This window comes from Gobio gobio (assembly GCF_949357685.1).
Source record: "Gobio gobio genome assembly, chromosome: 6".
Classification (NCBI taxonomy): Eukaryota; Metazoa; Chordata; class Actinopteri; order Cypriniformes; family Gobionidae; genus Gobio; species Gobio gobio.
The window spans coordinates 21,925,988-21,942,178 of NC_137102.1; the positions used below are offsets into that span (position 1 = coordinate 21,925,988).

General features: G+C 37.0%; 2 protein-coding genes across 2 annotated transcripts in view; one reads left to right on the forward strand and one right to left on the reverse strand.

Annotated features, from left to right (window-relative positions):
• The window catches only part of LOC307128389 (low-density lipoprotein receptor-related protein 8-like), a 133,866-nt gene extending 126,320 nt beyond the window's left edge, over nucleotides 1-7,546 (reverse strand). Inside the window, exons 1-2 of the mRNA XM_079820218.1 lie at nucleotides 7,408-7,546; nucleotides 6,747-6,878 (exon numbers count right to left, since the gene is read on the reverse strand). Of these exons, the coding sequence (XP_079676344.1) occupies nucleotides 6,747-6,878; nucleotides 7,408-7,474 (199 nt within the window). The 5' untranslated portion in view covers nucleotides 7,475-7,546. The remainder of the gene's footprint in view (nucleotides 1-6,746; nucleotides 6,879-7,407) is intronic.
• Nucleotides 7,547-11,281: 3,735 nt separating this feature from the next.
• Nucleotides 11,282-16,031, forward strand: LOC307128270 (doublesex- and mab-3-related transcription factor B1-like). Its single transcript, XM_079819999.1, has 4 exons — nucleotides 11,282-11,786; nucleotides 13,296-13,522; nucleotides 14,555-14,687; nucleotides 15,502-16,031. Exons 1-4 carry the CDS (start codon nucleotides 11,321-11,323, stop codon nucleotides 15,573-15,575), a joined length of 900 nt encoding a protein of 299 aa, XP_079676125.1. The 5' UTR covers nucleotides 11,282-11,320; the 3' UTR covers nucleotides 15,576-16,031.
• The last annotated feature ends 160 nt before the right edge of the window (nucleotides 16,032-16,191 follow it).

The window sequence follows — 16,191 nt, forward strand, 5'->3', positions numbered from 1 at the left end:
ATCATCCTGACTAATCACAGATAATGGGTGGATTTGAACCACTGAGTTCCTAATAGCCACATCGGGGTGCTGGCTCATGAACCCAGATGACACAGGAGGGGAAGACAGAAGGGAGAAGACACCTCTCAGACTGATAATCTGCTGAAGGGATAAGGAGACTTGGTTAGCTCAAGACACTAACCCCACAGAGGCCTAACGCTTATGTCTCTCAAACTTGGGTTAAAGACATCATGGATTTTCCTTTCTCATTTGGAAGACAATACTTTGAAACTAAAGTTCAAAATGCAGAGCCTCAGTCTATACTGAGTCTAAGACCATTTATGGAAATTTAAAGGGATAGTTCACCCCCCAAAAAAACTGAAGGCAGTACAACAAATCATGATACATCAATACTTTAAATAGTATTATTTTTTCCATGTTATGGTAATGAGAATGAGAATGAGATTTTGCATTACAGTCATGGGCATTTGCGAGTAAGTTAAGTTATCTGTCTTAAAAATAATGCCACAATGTTAAACATCTTAAGAGTCCTAATAGTAGACTTTTTAAATAATGTGCACCACGTTGTGCACAATAAACCAGGAACAAGCATTAAGAAAGTGTAAATTGTGATTTCATGTTCATTTCATTAACTCGAAAGGGCAGCATGAGGGTGGAAAATGGATATGTAAATTACGTTTCTTGCAAGGTTTCTCACACTTGCAACATTCACTATAATTATATGTCGTCTTCAAGCAAAAAACATTAAATGCTACAAAGTCTAAGCTGTTTGTAATATATTTGTATGGTATAATTTGGACAGACTTAATATTTTAGTGAGGAGGGTGTATACAATGCTCTGAAGGCGAAAGGGTTGGTAATGGTCTTAAAATTTTGCGGACCGTCTCCTAAACTCTATAATAAGAATGCAGACACCCCATGAGCCTTTTATCATTAATCAGGATCTTTGCTCTTCCCAATCTTCTACAGAAATCCTCCAGAGATGCTTTTTTTTCTCAATAGTGTAGGTCTAAAGATCACTGTTCAGTACGGCAGCTTATTTCTCAGTATGCTCTGTTTTGAATTACTCCTGTTTTCATATTCCCTTTTATTCTCTTCAAAACATCAAATCTTACGTCTTACTCTCCTCTGGTTTTGCTCTTTTATAATGCTGGGTCCTACACGAGTGGTTGGTTTCCACCATTCTATGAGTGGGAGTCTGCACTCAAGCCAAATACAAAAGGTTTTTTTTTTTCTTCGGGAGATAGAGGGAAAAGCCTCTTGAGGTGCCCACAGATGGGGCCTACAGCTGTGTAGAGGGCTGTGTGGGGTTGCGGTGCTATGGTGATAGTAAAAGGGCTGTATTTCAGTATCACCTGCCATACGCTTTTTGTTACAGTGTATAATTGGACTTCTTTGATAATCATTCCTGTGTACCTGTTTGAAACAGCCAATCAGTGCCGTTAAATTTCACATTCAGAATGCTGTTTTTCTGACGCAGCATAAAACACAGAAAAGCATATGAACGTTCACATTATGATTGCCTCTGAGATGAAGGAAGCCTTCCTAACTCCTCTGTCGTTATTGTTTATACAAAATCACCTCCACAAATTGGCACAGTGTTAAAATACATTTAAACACTTCGCTCTTGACAAAAAGAGAATGCTCATTTCCACACACGCAACATGTATGGTGTGAAACTGTTTTGTTTTATGTATAATTCTGGCTGCTTTCCTGCCCCTTGGATGATAATCACTCTAAAAAGGAGGAAAATATGTGGTAAACATTTGAGGGAAATAAATAAAAAGAGGTTCATATATTCGATCAACAATATTGGCAGAGCTCAACTCTTTTTGTTTCTGTGCCAGTTTTTAGTGGAACAAGGTGTTGAAATTTGGATCAGGATCAAATGTCCACGTGTCCAGTTGTAATGCCAAAAAAAAACCTCAGCCAAAAACCAAGCAAGTAGATACTGTATGCTACGGTATGGTGCATCAGGAACCAAAAACAGCCAAAAGTAATAGTAATAAATGACAATGTTTGATAAACAACCATGGGACATTCTCGATGCTCACCAAAGTCTGCATTTATTTGATTAAAGAAATGTAATTATTACTGTTCATTTCCAGCAGAAACATTTCTTATCACATACATTTGAAAATGCCTGGTTCAAGTAAAAAAGAACAGCATTTATTTGAAATCAAAAACTTGTAACATTATAAATGTCTTTACTGTCACGTTTAATGCTTCCCTCTAATTAAGTCCCTTAAAAATAAATCTTACTGACCTCAAATCTTTAAACAGTAGTGTACATATACAGTATATTGACAAAAGTTTTGGGACGCCTGCCTTTACATGCACATGAACTTTAATGACAACCCATTCTTAATCCGTAGTGTTTAATATGGCCCACTCTTTGCAGCTATAACAGCTTCAACTCTTCTGGGAAGGCTTTCCACAAGGTTTAAGAGTGTGTTTATGGAAATTTTTGACCATTCTTCTAGAAGCGCATTTATGAGGTCAGGCACTGATGTTGGACGAGAAGGCCTGCTCGCAGTCTCCGCTCTAATTCATCCCAAAGGTGTTCTATCGGGTTGAGGTCAGGACTCTGTGCAGGCCAGTCAAGTTTTTCCACTCCAAACTCGCTCATCCATGTCTTTATGGACCTTACTTTGTGGTGCGCAGTCATTTTGGAACAGGAAGGGGCCATCCCCAAATGCAGTCAGGCAAGTACCATTCTCTTGGCAACCGCCAAACCCAGACTCGTCCATCGGATTGCCAGACAGAGAAGCGTGATTCGTCACTCCAGAGAACACGTCTCCGCTGCTCTAGAGTCCATTGGCGGCGTGCTTTACACCACAGCATCTGACACTTTGCATTGCACTTTGTGATGTAAGGCTTGGATGCAGCTGCTCAGCAATGGAAAACCATTCCATGAAGCTCTCTACACACTGTTCTTGAGCTAATCTGAAGCCCACACAAAGTTTGAAGGTCTGTAGCTATTGACTCTGCAGAAAGTTGGTGACTTCTGCGTACTGTGCGCCTCAGCATGCACTGACCCCACTCTGTGATTTTATGTGGCCTGTGAGTTGCTGTGGTTCCCAATTGCTTCCACTTTGTTATAATACCACTAACAGTTGACCGTGAAATATTTAGTAGTTAGGAAATTTCACGAATGGACTTATTGCACAGGTGGCAACCTATCACGTTACCATAATTGAATTCACTGAGCTCCTGAGAGTGACCCATTCTTTCACAAATGTTTGCAGAAGCGTCTGCATGCCTAGGTGCTTGATTTTATACACATTTGGCCATTGAAGTGATTGGAACACATGAATTCAATTACTTGGAGGGGTGTCCCACACATTTGGCAATATAGTGTATATAAAATTAGTTTTATGTAACTAAAAAACTGAGCAAGCTGCAGAAATTACTATTATTCTACCGCATGGTGCTTTGGGTCCATAAAAATGGACCAAAAGAAATAATAATATGTTGGATTTTAAAGACATTTTTGTATATTTTTGTACACTCGATGATGCCCAAAGTAAAATCTGGGTCCTAAAGAAAAAAGGTGCTATACCTAATGTGCTGCTTCTCACATTAATCACTTCTGACTCATTTTATACTCTTAAGTATCAGATTATTAATCATTTCATACTGCAGAAAGACAGTTCAGCACTCAATAAGCCTGACAAATATGACTCATCTTCAGGACACATTATCAAATGGCTGCATTTGCCAATCCGCACTATGGAGAGGGCAGGTCACGAATCATTTCAATCAGGAACACATCACACGATTCTATGCATACGCGTGGCCTTGTCATGCATTAGAGGCGGATATATAGACAGTGTGCGGATGATTCTGTTGGATTTGACATGGGGGTTGGGATGGTGGTGTAGGGGGAGGATAAAAGGGACACGGGGGGGATGGGACGGAGGCGCATCAGGGGAATCCGTTAGGGTGGAGGTCAGCTGTGTCTGTGCCAATAGTTGTTAGGACAAGGTGTGGAATAATAGATCAGGATCAAGAATCTATTTATCTAGTTGTAACGGCAGAAAATCAAGCAGGCTTATAAATGACCTCATTTTAATTCGTTCTATAAAATATATAATAATAATAAATATAAATATATCATTGTAAATACATATTTTTATTTATATCTTATACATAAATTAAATTGTAGACAAAAAATACCTTTTGATTTACCTAATATTGTGATACAAGTTAAGGAACAAAGTGGAGGGGAAAATACATTTCCTGTTATGACAGATAGGATCCCACATGGACGTGTTGCATTGCTTGGATGCAATAACTTCAGACTGCATGACTGCCCTTTGTTGAGAGCGTTTGAAGGAGCAGTCAAAACAGTAAACTCAACAGGCGCATGATGCGGTGACACATAAATTGCTTAAAAAAACAAGCCAACACTCCTTTTGACCTGTTTTCAGAGCCTCTAGAAATAACCCGATGCGATGAGACAATCGTAACATGACAAAAACCTCTTAAAAGTAGGCGAGAAAGTTACTGAATGTGAATAGCACACATATGCATGGATTGTATTTTTGTACTGCAATTAACCATCTAATGAAAGAATGACGCATGGAATGCCTTGCTGGATGAATTCCGCAGTTTTTGTTTGCATAATTTATGCTCCAAAAACAGTCAAATCAGATGCAATAGGTTTAAAATATGAGTACTCTTCATGCACTCTTTTAATAACTATCAAGCATCAGTTCTGGTGGGTCAAGTTAGTCAAGCTGGCATCAGCTGACTGTCACCTGATCATGACTACCTATAGGGATAGGATGTCTATTACAGCATATATAAGCTCCTTCATTATTATCAACAGCTATCGCGTTTCTCCAGAGCTCATTTACCCCTCTTCTCGTCCAGTCATGATTTTGTATTCTTATTCCCCTCGAATCAGACTAAATTCCCGAATTATTTTGTAGATTAAATATTGACATTAATGATATCTGCAATACATTATGTTGGCTCTGTTTACCCTAAAGGGGGTTATTGCTGCTCTCCCTGCTCTTATCCATGCTAGGCTGCATAGATGCGCAGGGAGTTCTTGCCCAGAACAGAACCATACCGCCAATCCAAACTGTATGCTAATGATTGTACGCCAATGATTTGTTGAAATCAGACAAAAAATTACTAAGCTACACCTATTTGAAGTCGATAGAGTCAGAAAAGTCGATTTTCAGAAAAATCAAGTTAAAGTTTTCTGGTTCCAAAACAAAATAACCCTAACCCAAATATCTGTAGGAAAATATATATATTCAACTTTTTTTCCATGATACCACAATTGTTTGAGTAACATTAATGAGACAAACAGCCTATATATTAAGACCTACTACACTAATATAACGTCTTTCCCAACAGTTAACCAAACATTCACTTAAAGGGATAGTTCACTCAAAAATAAAAATTATTCCATAATTTATTCAATTTACGAAGAAAGTGTAACCTCCGGAAGCTAGATATTTTACTTTATAACATGTTAAATATGGATATTTTTCTTACAAAAATTAATCTATTCGCTTCAGAAGGCCTTTATTAACCCCCATCGAATAGATTTTGCTATGAATTGGAATTCAGTTGGAATACTGTGCTTTACAACAATACCAAACTTGTGCTGAGGGGAAGCACCAGTCATCGAGAATCAAGCATACACAGCATGCACCAAGCATACACTAAAATAACTAGCTTCCGGAGGTCAGCGGTACGCAAGTCGACTTACGGCGAAAGATATACTCCTGACTCAATGTATAAGTGCATCGCAAGCTTTGACGCGGCGTCTCACGCGGATAGAGATGGGCAACAAACTCAAGCCCCTCTTCTCTTATATCGAAATCATCCGCCATTTCTCTTTAAAAATTCTCGCTTTAGACTTTTAATTAACGGCCGGTGTTTTGTTTTGCTCTATCCTCTGCGCTTTTGCATTCGTCAATACGTCAAGGGTCAAGGGTTACTCTTTCGCTGTAAGTCGACTTGCTTACAGCTTACCGCCGGAAGTTAGTTATTTTAGTCTATAAAGTTTTAAATATGGATATTTTTCTTACACAAATGCGCCACTTCGCTTCAGAAGGCCTTTATTAACCCCCTGAAGCCGTGTGGAGCAGTTACATGATGGATAGATGCACTTTTATGGACTTCAAAAACGAACCAAGTCACTGCCATTATAAAGCTTGGAAGAGCCAGGACTTATAACTCTGATTTTATTCGTCTGAAAGAAGAATGTCATATACACCTAGGATGACTTGAGGGTGAGTAAATAATGGGCTAATTTTCATTTTTGGGTGAACTATCCCTTTAAATTGTAATATTTCACTATATTATTGTTTTTACTGTCTTTTTTAAAATAAAAAATACAGCCTTAGTGAACATAAGAGACTTCTCTCAAAAACATTAAAGAATCTTCCTGACCCCAAACATTTTCGGTGTATATGTAATACATTTTCTATACAAGAATCGACATTTAACAAATATTGTGTGAAGAATAACTAGAGTGAAGAGTGAGACAACAACAATCCAGTTTCTCCTATTCACTTGCATGAAAAGAATTAGAAAATGTTTTAGCTTTTGAAATCATTGATTATAGCTTTATATAGAGTAATTATTTGAAAAGGAAAGTCACTCAGACAAAGAATTAATGCTGGTGTGTGAGGGCTCATTTTTGTCTGGTCTGTTGACCTTTCGTTATGCACGGCTGCCGTTTTCACACACGTGTCAGTGTGAGAGTAAACGCTACTCACGGCAGTTCTCCTCATCGCTGTTGTCAGAGCAGTCATCATCATCATCGCATCTCCATATGGTGGGAATACATCTCTTATTGTTACACTGAAACTGTCCATCCTCGCACTCCGTCTCAGTGCCAGTTTCGGTACCTGAGAACGTCAGTGAAGAGAATTACAGTCGTGCATTTGCTCTTCCACTCATTCCAAGATAACCTGCAACCATCACTTGAAAACAGCGCAATATATCTACTACTACACAATAACACATGACTGAACCGAGCAAATCCAAACACAGCGTGCTTTGACCAGCAATTCTAGTACTACACGCGCACTTCAATGAAGCCATGACAAAGAAAACGAAGAAAACACCCTCAAATCTTTGTTTCAAGGCTATTTCAGACAAAAAAAAATGTTTCTGTAAGGATGGTGATGGACATGAAACAAATTCATGCTGCCACATCATCCACCTTTAATATTTTACTCGTGTTTGCAAACTAGCTTATTAATTAAGTGTTATGTATGGGTTTGCTGGCAAAATGTGGAAACACACGGCTAAAATGTGCCCGCGCAGAATCAAGAGTGTTTAGTCTCGCGCATCCACGAAATAACCAACACAGCATCATTCACTCAGAGTCTGGCTTCGGATAATTCCATGTCTAAAAAAGAGAATGCAACAAACCTTTTGCTGAGTATAATTCCCCAAGTAAAAAATGAAAAAACAATAATTTCCCAATTTCTGCCCACATTTCCGAAACGGGTTGGAGTGTTCATCCACAAACAAAAGCGTGTCCGGATGGCGTCGCTCCCTCACTGGATCTTCAATAGATTCACTGGCAATTTGAATCAATGACGACATCAAACGTAAGCGAGTATGAATAACTGCACTGAAGGGTAGTGTGCTACTGCTATCATACACTATTTACTAGAGAACGAGGCACGATGGAGTCAAAGCAATACTAGGAATCATAGTATTATTAATATTGTAGAGATTTTGTATCATCATTTAAAACCCTTTAATAGTTCCCCAATTGTAATTGCCAGTATATATTTTATACAAAAATATTTTCTTTTTATTTGAAATATTATTTATATTTACTTAATTAAATTATATATTTTATATATAAAAAACAGAGCTGTCAATCCATTAAAAAAATTAACTAATTAATCAAAAATGTTCTGTAATTAATCAAGAGTAAACGCACATTAAAGATTTTAATATATTTTTATATTGTAATAATTTCCCATTTAATCTCCAAATGAATGTAGAAACGACATAAAGACAGTATATTTTAATATTTAATATAATATCATATTTAATCTAACAGGTAGGAAATATGCAGAGATTGAATAGAGTTATGAAACACTTCACAGTCTTCCCTGCATAAATTATGCATTTAAAATAGATTAATACTTATTAAAGCTACAAATGTTCAGTCAAAAGCACTGAGTTTCTTTCCTCCTGTTCTTTGATTTACATTAATGACAGATGTCATAGCATGTTTATAAGGCTGCTGTCACTTTAAGATCTGAAGCACATGATGCGGATCTGACATGCATCCGATGTCCTCACAACTCTTTGCGTTCATTTAACACTGTGATCTCATTTAAGACTACTCATTTAAGGATACTCAACAAATCTGACATTTTGGCATACTTTTCGTGAAAGAGACCTCAACGCAATCGTGCGATAAGACGCAAAAATAAGAACTTAAATGTGTACTGGTGCGCTGTCTGTGAATCTCCTCTCTGTGTGACACACCCACGACTCATGCGATCAGAAAGCCGCTTCACAGACAGCTTGCCAATACAGATTTAAGTTTTTATTTTTGCGTTGAAGGGTTTAATAGCACTTGAATGAATGATAGCATGATCATTTACTGTAGCGCAACCAAAGGATGACAGGGAAGAAAGGATGCTGCGTTAATTGCGTTAAATATTTTCAACGCATTAAACTGAAAAAAAATAATTGCATGCGTTAACGTGCGAATTTTGACAGCCCTCATAAAAAAAGCTTATTGTTTTATTTATTTTTTAATTATATTTATTTATTAAAGAGTAACATGCAACTATTAAAATTAGTGGTTGGTCTAGATTTTTGGCAAGACTAATACATTTCATTCTATTTATTTATGTATTTACTGATGCTAAAGTGACTTAAACCCAAAGTATACTTCACTTTTACACATACGCTAGGGTCAGCGTTCAGTGCGCGTGACGTAAATTTCACCATCAGAAGAGTACGCACATACTGTATGTGCGTGCAGGTCGCACATGCGCATTTAATTGTTTTGCGGTATTTACATTCACATTGTAACTCGTACTGAGAACTTGCTCAAAACTGCGTAAGCATCAAATTGTGTACGAGTCAAAAGAAGTATACTTTGCAAGGCTGTGCGTTCGACTGTGCGCGTACGCAGTACTATATATAGTTTTCCCTGTGAATTTCCAAACAGATACATTGAAAACAGACATGGACAATTAAGGGTACGTTTACACGACAATGAAAACAACAGGAACATTTTTCATGTAATGACAAGACAACAGTTTTGTCAAAACAATCTCCGTTCAGACGGATCCACAAAAACGACTAAAAAAGCTGTATTCAGCTGCCCGGCCAGTAGATGGCGATGTCACTTTGTAAAGAAACACTACGCGTCTATAGACTGAACACATAATACGTATGCGCATGATGTAACCGTTTTCACAAATTCACGTTTTTGTAGTTTACACAGAGACAAGAATGGTAACGTTTTCAAAAACTTGCACTTTGAAACTCGTTTTCAAAAGTTTGCATTTTCAGGCCCCCAACGTTGTAAACGTCCCCTTAGCCTAAAAATCTTGAAACACCCCTCCGGTATGTTCACGTGCATATCCTCAAAAACGAATCACCCTGAAGCAACATACAGAAATGAAGCAAGGCAGAAAAAGTATGCGAGGATCAGTTTTTAAATTGCATTAATTATAACCCTTATTAGGATAATGGGGTTAGGTGACCTTGTAAAAGAGTTACAGTACTATAGACTGCATCTGTGGCACTGTGCCAACATGAACAATTCTGTCAGTCAAAACTAGGCCAGAGCGATCCTGACAGGATAATCAGTCATTTTAATAGCAGTAAGATGGGGCTGAACCCCCTCCCCCGACTGCTTAACTATGAATGTAGCCGACCACAACATAGCATTCAAAGGGAAAATTTACAGGGGCAAAGACCCTATTGTCATGAACTTGGCATGTACCCAGATTATGTAAACTGGCAGCAGGTGGCTGCCAATCCACTTTAGGGATAGATAAAAAAAAATGCCACTGAAAGATTTTGATACGTTTGAAAATAATAAAACAAAATAAAAGATATAATAAAATATTTTCCCCTCCCTCCAATAAGGTGAACTTTCACATTTAAAATTAGATTTATCCTACCAATTAATTTTTAAGTGAATAATTGTGTTTTTTTGGTGAAACAAATATTGAAAATTAAGAGCATGTGTTCCTTGGTTGTGATATGGTGCAGCCCTTTTGGAGATATGAGCAGAACTGGTTGGTTGAACTATCCATCACGGAGAAGTTAATTAGGTTTGGCATTTGTCTGTAAAACAAAGAGTTTGATTTTTTTATTAATTTCTTGTTATGTCTTGGAAAGTGTTTCATTCGTGCAGATGGTTTAAATCTAAACCCAACTTAAACCAGTGGATGAACTTGTGCAAAGGGTCAACAGTGAGATAAACCATTATTTTTTTTATTTTTTTTTAAAAGCAGCATATGATACATGCACTGATCTTTTCTATTTTTTAAATGCAAAATCTGAATTACAACAAAATGGCACAGAACAGTCAAAATACAGAGAAAATACTGGCATGGAAAGCTCAACACACACACAAAAAGATAAACATAACACATAATTAAATAATAATTTCTTCAGAGAGAAAAAAACAAAAAAGCGATTAAGGCGCATTTTTAAAATTACATTTTAAATGTAGAAATTTATTAGAAGGATATATGTAATTTAATCTGATTAATCTTATAAAGCGCTTTTCTTTTGGTAATATTTTTAAGTCATTTATATAGGCTAGATCAGTGGGTCTGATATTGGAATTATAATATACAGAACAAAATTATTTAGCCTAAAAAAATGTATGTTAAAGCTAATATTTTCTTCTTTAATGTATTTTAAAATATAAAAAATTAGTTTTAGCATTTATGGTTTAGCCTATCACTTAGGTCAGATATAGGTTATACAATACATGCCCAATTGTAATCCACATAAATCATATTTTAATATTTTTTTGTTGAATATAAAATGAAAAGCTTTAATTTCTGTCAGTTTATCATAAATGTGCTTATTGTGGTATACATTGCAAAGTCAAAAGTTATTTATTTTAATATGAATACTCGGCTGTAGGGGAATTCCGCTGTGTCTAGACGAGCCTGAGAAAGTCCATTTTCTGATTCTCTCACGCCACCTGGCATCACGTGAATCGTTTCAGCCAATTTCAAGAGTTTGGAGGACACACCCCTGCACACGAAATTTATTCAAATGTGACAAATTAATTAGACATTTCAAACTATTCTTGATACAGTTATTCGTGTCTTTAGTGATGGCAACTATTACAGAAGCGGCACCAAATGATCGAATAACGGCAGAAAAGGCCGCGCGCAGTCCGAAGTGTGCGAGATGTCGTAACCATGGCTTCGTCGTCCAGTTAAAAGGCCATTCGGGAAAATGTCAGTTCAGGCAGTGCTTGTGCTGGAAGTGTTCGCTCATCAACGAGCGGACCAAAATTCTGGCATCTCAACGACGGATCAAATCCGTTCAGGGACCGGCTACCGCGCAGAACGCTCGATCTGACAGAAAAACGGTCTCCGAGGGTCACATTACTTCAACTAACGGAGTGAATGGCGAAACTGGCGTCGGCGCAAGAAAGGAGAATGCCATGAAAGCGCCCGTTAGTCGACATGGCACGGCCGATAAAACGTACATTGACCTCCGCGGTTCCGTTAGCTCGGGCGCGGTTTATTGCGACCTGAGGACACCGCCGGGACCGAGCGGCGCTCTTGTTGGAGGTTTGTGTTTCTTATAATTAACTTTAATACTAAGTTTCAAAACCGTCTTTTCTGATTAGCAACGTTAAGTTAATCATTTTATTTCAGCCACATCCTTTGTTTAAATAGCCATGTTACACCAATATAAATGTACCAGCGACTCTTATTACAGCGTGTTTATAAAATTTTGTGTTGTTTACACAAAACATTATGAAGTTAACTTACACCTAAATAATTAGGCCTATCAGTGTTAGTTTACATTCCATTTACAATGAAAATCAACATTTCATGCAATAAGAATCAAATTAATCAAAAGGAAATTACATTTTCAGGCATTGCAAGTGCACTTTATCGTATTTAAAAAAAACATAAATAGGATTTTTGTAACCTGTTAATCGTGGTTAAATAACAGTATTATTTATGAATGTCTTATAAATTAAGTTTGATCACATTTAGGGTCATACAATTCTTAAATATCTTAAATGGTATAAGAAAAGTCTTGATTATCATTTGAAAAGTTGGTTAGAAACGGCCTGGTTAGATTGCGGTGTGCAGTGGAAAGGGAAGGCGGCTTAATATGGCGATGATTTCATTACACACAAACGCAGCGCTGCTGTTGCGCGTTCCCGATCTACTCCACCCTCCACTAGGCTCGCGCTCGCGGGTTTCAGACAGTGCATTTGTTTAATCCGATCTACTTTTGATTAATTGTAACAATGTTTACTTTAAGGTGTTTATATTGTAATATTTAGTGTAGATGGATGTAAGCTGGTGTATTATATCTCCCTCATCTTTGTAAATGACCAACTTTTAGTAAAGCATAAACATTTCAAAATACGGGTCTCGGTCATGTAACGTTATTTCGGCCATGCTTATAATTAAAATGGTATTTTTTGTTCTGGATAGTATTGGTAAAATAAAACATGTCTTGAGTATTTTAAACTTGCAGTTTCCCTTTTTTGTTGATCAGCAGTATTTAGTTCCTGTTAAATGTGTACCCGCTAAATCAAATAAAATAATCCGAGATACATGATTATTTTGAGATTGTATGGGTTTGTTCTTTATGAACAGATTCATGCGATTCGTTCGTGTAAGTCTTAAACAGTCTTACATTTGATTTTAAAAACTCTCCCCTGCTATGGTTAATAGCCTGTTCGCGGGAATATTCAAAACTCGGTCCGGACTGTGTTACTTTCTTAGCAGTCGAGATAGCCATTTTGGAGGTCCATCTTAATAAAGAATTATGCAGCTAATCCAGCTGGTTCAAGTTAAATACAAGGCAAACAGGTGTTTTCACCTTACAGTTAAAGAGCCAGCCAATCATATGGGACTTCTGGTCGTCTATCAAAAATGTGATTGGCTGTTTAGTCTCACCCATTTAACTTTTTATTTGCATAAAAGTAGCTATTTTTTGTTACATGCCAAAACATTTTTACAGTGTAATGAATACATATTTTAAGCATTGAATAATGTGTTAATGTTTAAAAGTTATTTGAAAGTGTAACCGAATAATACTGCATATATTCGCAGATTCACCGTCTGGAGAGTACATAATTACAGAGGCAATCCCTGGGCAAATGTATCCAGCTGATATGTTCACAATCCCTCTTCCCTTGCACCCGCATTACCCGGACAGATACATGTTCCCGGCGGTGCTGGTGAGCCTGAGACCGCCTGCACCAGGAGCATTCAGGGAACATGTTGGATTTGTTCCCTTGCCACCAGGAGCGCTGTCTCATCCACTGGAGACTCGGCAAGTATGTTCCACAAGCATGATTGTTCTGCAGTGGCACTCATGAAAATGCCTTCAAACTATCATGTATCTTATATCACGCAATTCTGACTTTATATCTCACAATTCTGACTTTATATTTCACAATTATGACTTATATCACGCAATTATGACTTTATATCTCGCAAATCTGACTTTATATCTCGCAATTCTGACTTTAAATCACGCAATTCTGACTTTATATCTCGCAATTCTGACTTTATATCACGCAATTCTGACTTTATATCTCGCAATTCTGACTTTATATCTCACATTTCTGACTTTATATTTCACAATTATGACTTATTTCACGCAATTCTGACTTTATATATCACAATTCGGACTTTATATCTCGCAATTCTGACTTTATATCACGCAATTCTGACTTTATATCTCGCAATTCTGACTTTATATCTCACATTTCTGACTTTATATTTCACAATTCTGACTTATATCACGCAATTCTGACTTTATATCTCACAATTATGACTTTATATCTCACAACTCTGACTTTATATCTCACAATTCTGACTTTATAACTCGCAATTGCAACTTTATCACACAATTCTGACGTTATAACGCACAATTCTGACTTTACAGTTGAAAAATAACTTTTTTAATCAACCTTTTTATCAAGGGCATTCACACAGTCACAATAAAATTTTGGGCTGCTCAGACTTCTAAGAAAAAGGGAGAAATTATGTCTTATTTCTTATTCCCCGTTATCAGTCAACTTACAGTATATCAGAGGTTAAAAAAAAAGCATGAAAACCCAAAGCTAGTTTAACTTCTTTGATGTCCTTTTTCTATTCACTTTATTGTCCATAATCTGCAGATGGCAGTCCTGCACCATCTGAATAAACCGTTATATTTTTCAGTGGCTATGAAAATATTTGGGAAGAGTGTAAATCAAGAGGGAGATAATTTTTATGATCATTCCATTAAAGTTTAGGTAATTTCCACCAAAACTGTTGTATTTACACGAAGTCTGTATGTCCTGTTCTTGTGTTTTCTGGAGAACCATGTTCCGCAGTATAGTCCGTACCTCCCATATCCAGGACTGAGAGATGAACGTTCCCAACATTCACAGTACCACATGACCGGAGAGCAAGGAAGATCTGAGGTTCCTCCTCAAGCTGCAAGTGTCCCAGGTATTAAAGATAGGAACATATTACATTGTTGATTATTCTAATAATAGTAGGGGAAAGGAAAAACACTACCACTTAAAGGGGCCCATTTCCTTTTAGTGTGTAACGTTTGTGCATCTACGACTTGAAAAGTTACAAAGCTCAGTCTCCCATGAAGAGATTTATTCTATCTAAAAGAGAATGCTGCTCCAGACCTGGCTAGAACACCTCGATCGAAGTCCAGATATAACTTCCTTCAGACACCTACGTCACAATGTGCAAAATTAGCATAAAGTATACGCAAAAAAAAACCAAAAGGTTTTAGTCAATTGAAGCGTTGCTGTCATGTCGTGGAGACATTGTGTGTTTGGATGGGAAAGCAAAACCCCTCTTGAAAACAGGAAATCAATGCTTTAGAACACTTGGAAGCAGAAACTAGTGATTGTAAGGGCCATTACATTTCCAACACACACTTGAGGTCTTTGACCAATCACAACCATAGACTGTAAAAAAAGTTGGATGATGCACCTTCAATTTCTTCCATTGAAGCCGCCAGTGTCCAAATATGGCGCTGATATCTTAGGTCTCAAGTGTCTTGGTATACATTGATTTGAAATACATTTTATTGACCTATTTTGACCCAAATGCAATGATAATCTAATCAGCTTCAGTGTTGAACTAGATAAAGTAATGTTACACTACATATTATACAGATTCAAAATGCATGTTCTTAAATATTCAGCAAGTGTCAAAAGACAAAATAATTTCTCTCAGAAAAAACTTTCTTCTAGTTTTCCATTTTGTTCATACAGTTGTCTGTTCTGCTTGCTTGATACAGAAAGCCAAGTTGGTGGTAACCAGGAAATGGTTGTTGTACCTGTTGAAAGTCTTTCCTCAAGGAACACACCCTGAAAAGATGAGACCTTCAGCTTCTCTTTGACTGATACCAAATCATCTGTATAACACAATTCAATACATCCTTTTCAAAAATAGGAGTTTTCCCATATTCCTTTCTACTTTCAATGGCAGTTACAGTGCAAGTTCATTACTGCGACTGTTCTATTAATGATTTTTAGAAGATACAGCTGAAACCAATGCTATCTTTGTTCCAGTAAAGGCAACAGTTTGACATTTGTTTTTACACTACAATCGATTATGGTATCAGTCTTTATTTGTTGCAGTTTTTTAATCTGACAGCTCTAATTCCAACTGATTAGACTGGAAAGTTGAATGTTAAAAGCGGTTAAGCTTGATATTTTTTATACATTTGGCCCTGTTGTTTAGGCTTTTTGAGGTAGTAATGATGTTCAGGATGTATTATCCTAAAGCTGGAAGAGTATTTAAATCAATAAACTGTTCCATTCTGACAATTTATTGTATTTCTGATTTTGTAAAACACAACCAAAGCAGCTCTTTTTGCCGTGTAACTCTGGAAAACTGTGTACTCTGGAAAAGAGACATTAATATTCCCAGGATGCACATCTCACTTCATCTACTTATCTGAACCCAGACGGCACAGGAACGACAC